This window comes from Sprattus sprattus, assembly GCF_963457725.1.
Source record: "Sprattus sprattus genome assembly, chromosome: 9".
NCBI classification, from domain to species: Eukaryota; Metazoa; Chordata; class Actinopteri; order Clupeiformes; family Clupeidae; genus Sprattus; species Sprattus sprattus.
The window spans coordinates 9,602,085-9,611,958 of NC_137928.1; the positions used below are offsets into that span (position 1 = coordinate 9,602,085).

The 9,874-nt window shown below is 38.2% G+C and overlaps 2 protein-coding genes across 2 annotated transcripts; both read left to right on the plus strand.

The window, feature by feature from the left end:
- Positions 1-1,097: 1,097 nt before the first annotated feature.
- Positions 1,098-2,030, plus strand: LOC308370038 (olfactory receptor 52B2-like; the record flags this gene model as incomplete). Its single annotated transcript, XM_080844597.1, has 1 exon — positions 1,098-2,030. One exon carries the CDS (start codon positions 1,098-1,100, stop codon positions 2,028-2,030), a length of 933 nt encoding a protein of 310 aa, XP_080700723.1.
- Positions 2,031-8,713: 6,683 nt separating this feature from the next.
- Positions 8,714-9,640, plus strand: LOC308370039 (olfactory receptor 52B2-like; the record flags this gene model as incomplete). Its single annotated transcript, XM_080844598.1, has 1 exon — positions 8,714-9,640. One exon carries the CDS (start codon positions 8,714-8,716, stop codon positions 9,638-9,640), a length of 927 nt encoding a protein of 308 aa, XP_080700724.1.
- Between the last annotated feature and the right edge of the window lie 234 nt (positions 9,641-9,874).

Consider the following 9,874-nt stretch of genomic DNA (forward strand, 5'->3'; position numbering starts at 1 on the left):
GGATTGCAGTTTTACAACCAATAAAATAAATAAATCTGTTTAGCAACACGTGTCAGACAGTGTAACAGCCACTGACTAATGCAGTCACTAGAGATTTGGCCCTCATTTGGCCCTTAATCTGTCTCCACCAACACCACCAACCATGTCCATGTATTAATTAAATTAATTCCATTCCAGTAGGGCAGTTATTTCCCTTTGGGCAGCCTCTGTTGTGGCCAACAGAAGCACTGTCATTTTTACTCTTACTGAGAAGGTCTGTAAAATTCATAGAAAAGGGCAGATGGGGAAAAAAATGTACTTTCATAACCCAAAGATTCCAAACAATAAAAAAAGAAATGAATACAATGTTTAAAATGAGAAAAGAAAAATACAGGATGAAACAAAAGAAAATAAACAAAACCAATGTAGTCTAAAATGAAGGCAAAAACAAAACCATTGCATAGATAGGTACGTACAGATAAAAAAAATGAAACTATGTGATATAAGATAATACATATGGTTACAGATTCATTCATTAAATGAAAGAAAAATAGACCTTTTTCATAGCAATGGGAAAACTAATAATACAAATTAAAATTAAATTATATTATTAACAGTTTCCAGATAGATTTCATTAATAATTTACCCACAGTAGAAGAAATACCAGGAGATTGAATGTTTACCTGTAAACCCCTACGGCCTGCTTTGGGGCCCAATCTAGTATGCCATACAGTGGTCTGCAAATGGAGGACAGAGCTGCAAGTGGGTGTCTCCTTCTGCTCAGAATCCTGCACATGCATGGGTATGACGTGAGACATTATAAAAAGGAGAGGACATCGTGGGCATTTTAGGGATCACTAAGAGTCTCTCTTCAACTATTCAGATATTTTTCTTATGTTGTAACACATATTTTGTCAGCAAGTTTGTAAGGGCAGCTCAACACCTTACAACTCTTCATCAAAGCCTTGCCTCTTTGCTTTTGACTGTAAATGCCACATTCTTCCCAAAAATATATTTTTGAATATTAATATATATATATATATATTTTTTTTTTAAAACAGTCCAGTGTGCGCTTACTGTGTTAAAAAAAAAAAAAAAAAAAGTTTTAGACTGCTGTCATGGAGAATGTTAGCATTACCTTCCAGTTCAGCCTGGATTCGTTTTTTATTCCAGCTGGTGCAAGGTATCCTATATTTTTCTTTGGGCTTGCGATTTATCTCTTTTGTATTTCCTGCAATATGACTCTGCTTGGACTCATCTTCGCAAAGAGAAGCCTTCACAAACCAATGTATTTTATTTTGTTTAGTCTACCATTCAATGACCTCATAGGGATCACTGCAATGCTGCCCAAAGTCCTATCCGATATTTTAACAGACACCAGTCAAGTTTACTATCCTCTGTGCGTTCTTCAAGGCTTTTTACTTCACATGTATGGAGGTGGAGTTCTTTTCATTCTAGCTGCAATGGCCTTTGATCGATATCTTGCTATCTGTTCTCCATTACGGTACAGTTCAGTTATGACACCAAAGATTGTGGCGGCAATCATTGCAATTGTTTGGGGTCTGGATTTTGTTTTCATAATGACAATATTTGCACTCCAGGCCAGGCTACCACTGTGCAGATCTAAACTGATGAATGTGTTCTGTGATAACCCCTCTCTTCTCAAGATGACATGTGGCGATACCTTCATCAACAACATTATTGGCTTGTTGAACACTGCTCTTATGCAAATAATAAGTATATCTATCCAGGTGTTCTCTTATGTAAAGATACTGATTGCTTGCCTGGTTTCAAGGAGAAACGAAGCAAGAAGTAAGGCAATCAACACCTGTGTGGCACAACTGGTCATATTCTTTATTTTTGAAATTACGAGTACATTTACCATTTTGTCACATAGGTTTCAAAATGTTTCATCAGATTTACAAAAGATTATGGGTATGCTGATTTTTCTTGTTCCTCCTATTCTGAACCCTATTGTATATGGACTGAACACGCATGAAATCCGAAGTAACCTCTTTGGTTGCCATAAAAAGGTGTCTGCATTAAGCTGACCCTTCCAACCTTTTCTATGTATATACAAACACTATTTGCTGTTGTGCAGAACATTCCATGAATTCTTTGAAAGTAAATGAATGACCATATGTTTCAAAAGATAATAACGTGTATCCATTTTTGTGTAACAAGTTCTCTAATTTGGTAGTGTCATTTTAAAGCGTTGGTGTAATGTTATTGAAAGGTGCTACATAAACAAAGATTAATTCTACTCTGAGGGCCTTCATTTCATTGACAGCATTGCAATGTCCCACCCGTATTTGCGCTTAGGATCTTGGTATTAAATTAGCTGAATGATTTTGCCTAGTTATTAAATTAGCTTTAGTTCATGCACAGCACTTTACTTGTTGCCAGTTCCTGTCCCTGAATGTTCTCCTTCCTTGGCTGGAAATCTTTGTGAAACAGTAGGTTTCAATATCTCCCTTAGAACTGTTTTCCTTTTTTTATTTGATTATTGAGAATATTTTACACTTGTGGGCAGAGCATCATGCACTATTTATCAGATTGTATCCATGCCACTGGGACGTAACTGTTCAGCCTTTAAGGTTATAGGTTGCTTTCAGGTTCTCGGTAAATAAAACTGCTAGAATTTGGTACAGTAAACCCCAAAAATTAATCTTTTTATATTTTTCAGTGACGAATTTTGCGCATTCAAGAATCTGGCAATCTCATACGTTCAAACATAAGTGCTCCAACATACAGGTTGCTGAAGCATAGCTACTATGTCAGTTAATCGGTCAGTGTCAAACATCGGACATTCTGTTAAATAATCAAAATGCTATGTTTAATAATGGATTAAGAATCTATAACTTCAGTTTAATAATGGGTTCACATGACAACCCGAACGTTTGCCGATAGCACACGTTGTCCGATAATTAACACCGTTAAGATATGTAAGTTGGTTAGAGTGGCCCACTGCACACAAGAAGTATGCGGTTCTGTGCTCGAGGAGGTTCAGCACTGAAATTGAGCATTGTCTGTTATGTGTGTCAATCCAAAGAATATGCACTGAAAACATTGTAACAGTTATAACAGTGACATTTATTAAATGTTGAACCAATTTTGAAAGGAACATGTTACGATTGTCCTACAAATATAAAACATTTCAGTGCTGCTTGGGGCTATTTCACCAAGTTCTGAAAACATCAGTCTTTTCCTAAACACTACGGCCCAATCCCATTTCTAATCTCTACCCCTACCCTTACCCCTACCCCTTCGCCTTCGCTTTTTCAAACGGAGGGGTAGCCGAAGGGGTTGAAACGCTAGCCCTTCGAATTGGGATAGCACGTCAACAATTACGTACGTCATCAGTACGAAGCGTCAGCTGTTACGTTACCGGAGAGCGACAGCTGTCACTCACCAGACATAAACAAACATGGCGCCTGCAGCTGTTATTTACACAATGCAACATTTCATCAAACAAGTTTTAAAATCATGAATTACAAAGAAAATACTTTCATTTGTGTGATGCTTTCCCTGCTGTTTCCGACATTTTTAAATGGACTCGCGCGATGTTTTTTCTTTAATGATCATGAGTTCGCAATGCATTGAGGGAAATCAGTCTACCCCTCCGTTTGAAGTGTGCCCTCGGAAAATCTCCGTTTGGAGGGGTAGAAAGCGCTTCCCCTTCCCCTACCCCTCTGTCTTAACGTGAATTGGGACAGCCCTACCCCTCCACATGAACGCGCAAAACGGAGGGGAAGGGGAAAGACGAAGGGGTAGGGGGAGAAATGGGATTCAGCCTACGTGTATGCCGAGACACTATCTATGCCACTGGCAAGTAATGCGCCGAATTACAGCGTTGTGAAATATACATAACAGTTAACTGTATCACAAGTATTCACTTGTGGACTAACGGCTAAAAGCAGCAACAAGAGGAGGTAATGTGCCGTATAGAGCATAGTGAAATGGCATGATGCCTATATTCACCTATATTCATTTGTGGAATAAACTGGTTGGGTCCTAATAGTACCTGTGTGTGGTGTTATTAACTACAACCCTGAATCAGAAAATGTTGGGACGGTATGTTTAAATTCAAATTGAAACTGAAAACAGTTTTCTTTGACCTGAATGGAAAACAATAAAACAGCACATTATTTGATGTTTCACCTCATGAATTTTCAAAATAAACACTTAATTCAATTTCGATTCTTGCAACGACAGTAAAGCATCCACCATTTTGTAATGTTGCCACTCCTTTTCACAACACTAAAAGATCTTTAGGGACTGAAGACACCAAGTGATGAAGCGTTTCAGGTGTAACTTCCTGCAATCAAGTCTTAATGTGTGTAGCGGTACAGTGTCTTCATTATCGCATTTTGCCTTTCAAAATGCACCAGAGAATCTCTATGGGGGACAAGTCAGGACTGCAGGCAGACCAGTCCTGGACCCGCACACTCTATTTGCTCTGCCATGCCTTTGAAATGTGTGCAGAATGTGGTTTTGCATTGACTTGTTGAGATGTGCATGGAAAGGATGTCATCTTGAAGGCAGCATATGTTTCTCCAAAATCACTGTACTTTTTGGCATTAATGGTGCCATCACTGAAGTGTAAGTAACGTTTTCCAAGGGCACTGACGCAACCCCATACCATGACAGACCCTGGCTTTTGAACGTTTTGCTGGTTACAGTTTGGATGGCCCTTTTCTTCTTTAGTCCAGAGCACACAGCATCCTTTTCTTCCATAAAATACCTAAAGATTAGTCTGACCACAATAAACCTTTCCACAGTGTGATGGTCCATTCCAGATGCCTCCGAGCCCAGAGAAGTCGACGCCGCATCTGGACACGGTTAACATAAGGCGTCCTTTTGGCACAGTAAAGTTCTAACTGGCATTTGTGGATGTAACTATGTATTTTAGTGCTTGACAAAGGTTTGACAAAGTAACTCTGAGCCCATGTGGTTATAACGCTTATAGATGAATGATGGTTCTAAATGCAGTGCTGTCTGAGGTATCGGAGATCACGGTTATTCAGCTTAGGCTTGCGCCCTTGCCCTTACGACTGAAATACCTCCAGATTCCTTGAATCTTTTAATTATGTTATGCACCTAGGAGAGTTTTGATGCTCAAATCCCTTCCTATCTTTCTTTAGAAACATTAGGACTCTTTCATGATCATTTTCTAAAGTTTCTTCTGAAATGTTTCTTAAGGACTTCGGAAAAAACAACGTAAGGAAAAGACCTCCGCCGCATTCATGCACGCTTGAAAATGTGTTCATAATAGGCAGAAGTCTTCTGAGCTGTGCTCCCCCGGAAAAGTTTTTTTAAGTTGAGCGCGCGTTCATGTGCACCTGGATTTGCATACATACACGCCCCACCAGCTCCTTATATGGGCATGCAAAAGCAGTGACGAGGTGAGTCGGAATCGACCGAGTCTACGCGAAAGCAGCTCAGTCATTTTTCAAAATCTCTTTCTGTCTGCAATACCGCTCTCGGCCTCTACGCAATTCGCCTCTCTCACTCTTGCCAGGCATAGACAGTGGAGGAAAGCACACACAGTGATTGACTGGTTATGCAACACTGGATACAGGACTGTAAATGGAGTGTTTTCTCGCCTGGAAGTCCTAGAAATCTGGCACCTTATTGAACAGAATTAAAAAGAGTGAACGTGCCGTTCACAGACACCAGAATGAGCACGTTCACAGTATCGTTCATCAGGCAGTAATACAGTACGTTCAGTTCCTGTCACCAAAATTATGAACAAGTTCATGGACTTTCGTTCAATGAAGGCGTTCAACACTGCAAATTATAATAGTCTGGATTGCTGTACTTGCACAGACGGCAGTGCTAAACGTCGCTCACTAGGAGCTAAGGTCCGGGACGCGATCAGGCACAATTCGCGTGGGCGAGAGTCGCCACTTCGCTTCATGCAAATCAGGCACAATTCGCTTCACGCGAATCAGGCACAATTTGAGTGGGCGAGACTAGCCACTTTGTGAATGAAGCGCGCTTCACCTAGGACGCGATCTGAATTGCACAGAGACGGTCGCATATGAGACATATACGTTGTTGAGACTCTTATTAAAGATCTTACTCATTCTCACAAAGACACAACAAATAGCTACACGTAGCCTATAAGGGCCATTCTACCGAATTTGTGTAATATGCAGTCCCTCAACAATAAAAACTATTTACAAAACAATTAGGTATTTAGGCATATATATTTACTAAGAAAATGTTATGGTCTATACAAACCCAATGCATTAAATGAGATAGTGATAAGCTAAATATATACAAAATCATCATTTATAGGGTACTTTCTATTGGGAAGTAGTTGTCCCCAACCCTGACATCTAAATTTCAATGCCTTTAAAAAATACTTTTCAATTTTTTTAGATTTTTTTCAATGATTTAATTTCAAAGATCTTTAGGATTTGGTTGAAACAGAACTTGGAATATTAAGATTTATTGTGGGTTTAATTTTTAAATCAATTAACTATACTCAAAAAATCATGTCCCTAGTTTTCATGTCACTACCGAAACACAAGAGTTTTAGTCCATTGGCTGAGCCTGTGTTTTAGCCACGACCCTGCATTTTTTACCATGCAGTGACACTGCATCCCTGTCCCTCGTGGTTGAATGGTAAGTAGATAAATCCCACAGTTTTTATATAAATGTGTTCCAAAGTCTGAAAATCGACGTGTAACCTTAAGAATTGTCACTAGCGAAACCCATGTTTTCTTCAATTAAGTAAACCTTTTGGGGTTTCATGCAAAATCTTATGTTTGTATGTGTGTACACCTCTTCAAATATTTGTTTGCAAGCCGTGTGCTTGCTAGAATTCTTTATTTATGCTAAAAGTTAGCTAGAATTGTCACTACCGAAACAGTCACTACCGAAACATATGGTAGTGACCTGATGATTTCCGTAGTGACAAAATGAAATGGTAAGTAGTTCAATCCCATAATTTTTAAATAAATGTGTTGTGTGGACTAAAGGGCGGCCCAGAGCACCTTTTGGAAGATTTTGTGAGAGAAATGAACATCCATCCAACAGTGCAGTCACTACCGAAACACTGGATGTCACTACCGAAACAGTGCAGCGCTACAGAAACACAGGATGTTTTGTAAAAAATTAAGTATATTGAGTAATCAACTAAAATGTTATGATACTGATGGATTAATGTATGTTCAATTTCATCAATCAACAACTCTGGAATCAATATTATCAGTGTTTTGCATTTTACAAGAGAATTTAAGAAATATTGCACTTAGATTTTGATGAATTGTAGAAATTGAACTTGAAAATTTGGTAAAAAATGCATTTTTATGGATTTCATTGTGAAAACCTTCAAGAAATATTTGTAAAAATACTCTTCAGAGAAGGGAAGGAAACACAATCTGAACAGGTCAATAATAATACTTTTTTAATATAGTAAATGTGATGTTTCGGTAGTGACAATTTTTGGAAGAGGAAAAACATTCCAACACATTCTGAAAATACAATATAAAAATGTACTGTTCCTTTACTAGATATGTGTACTTTAGATATGGTACAATATACATACAGACAAAGTTTTGGGAATAAAACATAAAAAAATCTAAATATTTCCGACCTGACTTTGCACCAATTCGGTAGAATGGCCCATAAACGTTATTGAGACCCTTATTATGGATCTTACTCATTCTTGTGGTTGAAAGCCGGTAACAAAACAGAGACAAATAGCTACACGGTCAAGCAATGTCATTTAATGTAATTTACTTCAAAAACCAACAATCACAGTCTAATGGCTCTGGTTCCAAGACACAAAAACCAGGTCTGATGGCCCATCAACCTAGACAAAAGGCCAGGAGCCACCTTGATGGTTCTAACCTGGTGCTGTGCAAACTACCTTGTGGGGGTTGAATTGGTATTTTGTTATTTTTTTTGTTCAGCCACTTAACATTTTATAGTGTATTCATATCTATATCTACTTATTTAAAATTGTTGTCCCTATTCATTGTATTTATATCAAATCATGCCTCCTACCTCATATTCATTGTATATATATATCAGGCCTCTTACCTCATATTCATTGTACTTATATATTATCATGTCTCTTACCTCATTCATTACTTCTATTGCTACCTTCACCTGTACCTGTATCATATCTGCACTAATGACCAACTATTGTTGTTTAGTGCCGTCAAAACGAAAGCAACATGGTGCTTTGTCTACTGCAAATTTAGTTTGTGGTTAGGTGAATTTAAAGGCTATAAATGTTTGATGGGAGATCACACTAGGTTACAATTGCATAGTTTTTTCATCGTACACTATATCACTAAGTAATTGTCAAGAGACTTTCTTTGCTCTCTTTGTGTGTGTTTGCGGCCTGGACATGCTCCAATTATAACGTCATAGTTACCTCCCCCCTCCTATTACCTGTGCATGGACATAGAAATGGAGACAGTATTAAAAGGAGATGGCATCTTGTGCATGTCAGGGATAACAACACACAGTCTTCAACTGTTTAAATCGTGTTCTTGTGCTGTTGCATCAGCTGTATTGAAAAGCTAAATCCTTACAATATTCTGTTACAGTTTATGATATCAATTCGACACCTTGAATGCATCATCCAACCTCGGATGCTTTTTATGGTAATCTGCAATTTTTAAGTATTTAATGCATTTTTTTTCCTTTTACGTTCAGAACTTGTGAATTCTAACTTGCTGGTTTTTTTCTTTTTGGACTGCTATAAACTGTAATGGACAACAATACCATCAACTTCCAGCTCAGCCTGGACCCTTTTTTTATTCCATCTGGTGCAAGGTATCCTATATTTTTCTTTGGACTTGTGATTTATCTCTTTTGTATTTCCTGCAATATGACACTGATTGGACTTATTATTATGAAGAGGAACCTTCACAAACCAATGTATTTTATTTTGTTTAGTCTACCACTCAATGACCTCATAGGGATCACTGCAATGCTGCCCAAAGTCCTGTCAGATATCTTAACAGACACCAGTCAAGTTTACTATCCTCTGTGCGTTCTTCAAGGCTTTTTACTTCACATGTATGGAGGTGGTGTTCTTTTCATTCTAGCTGCAATGGCTTTTGATCGATATCTTGCTATCTGTTCTCCATTACATTACAGTTCAGTTATGACGCCAAAGATCGTGGCGACAATTATTGCAATTGTTTGGGGTCTGGACTTTTTCTTGATACTAGTGTTGTTTGCACTCCAGGCCAGGCTACCACTGTGCAGATCTGAAATCATGAATGTCTTCTGTGATAACCCCTCTCTTCTCAAGTTGACATGCGGCAATACCTTCATCAACAACATTATTGGCTTGTTGAACACTGCTCTTATGCAAATAATAAGTATATCTATCCAGGTGTTCTCTTATGTAAAGATACTAATTACTTGCCTGGTTTCAAGGCGAAATGAAGCAAGAAGTAAGGCAATCAACACCTGTGTGGCACAACTGGTCATATTATTTATTTTTGAAATTGTAGGTACCTTCACCATTCTTTCACACAGATTTCAAAATGTTTCACTAGATTTGCAGAAGATTATGGGTATGCTGATCTTTCTTGTCCCCCCTATTCTGAACCCTATTGTGTATGGACTGAACACGCATGAAATTCGAAGTAACCTCTTTGGTCGCCATACAAAGGTCTCTGCATAAAGTTGACCCTCCCAACCTTATTCTATGTATACACACACACTACTGGCTCTTGTGCAGTAAATATTGTACGCCTGCAACATTTCTATGAATTATTTGAAGATAAATATTAACCATATGTTTCAGAAGATAATAATGTATATCCATCTTTCTATTTCACATAAAGTTTTCTGCATAAAACTGCACTCCCCAGGCATTGTAACTGTGACATGTGTTCATGTATAGTCTTCTCACTAC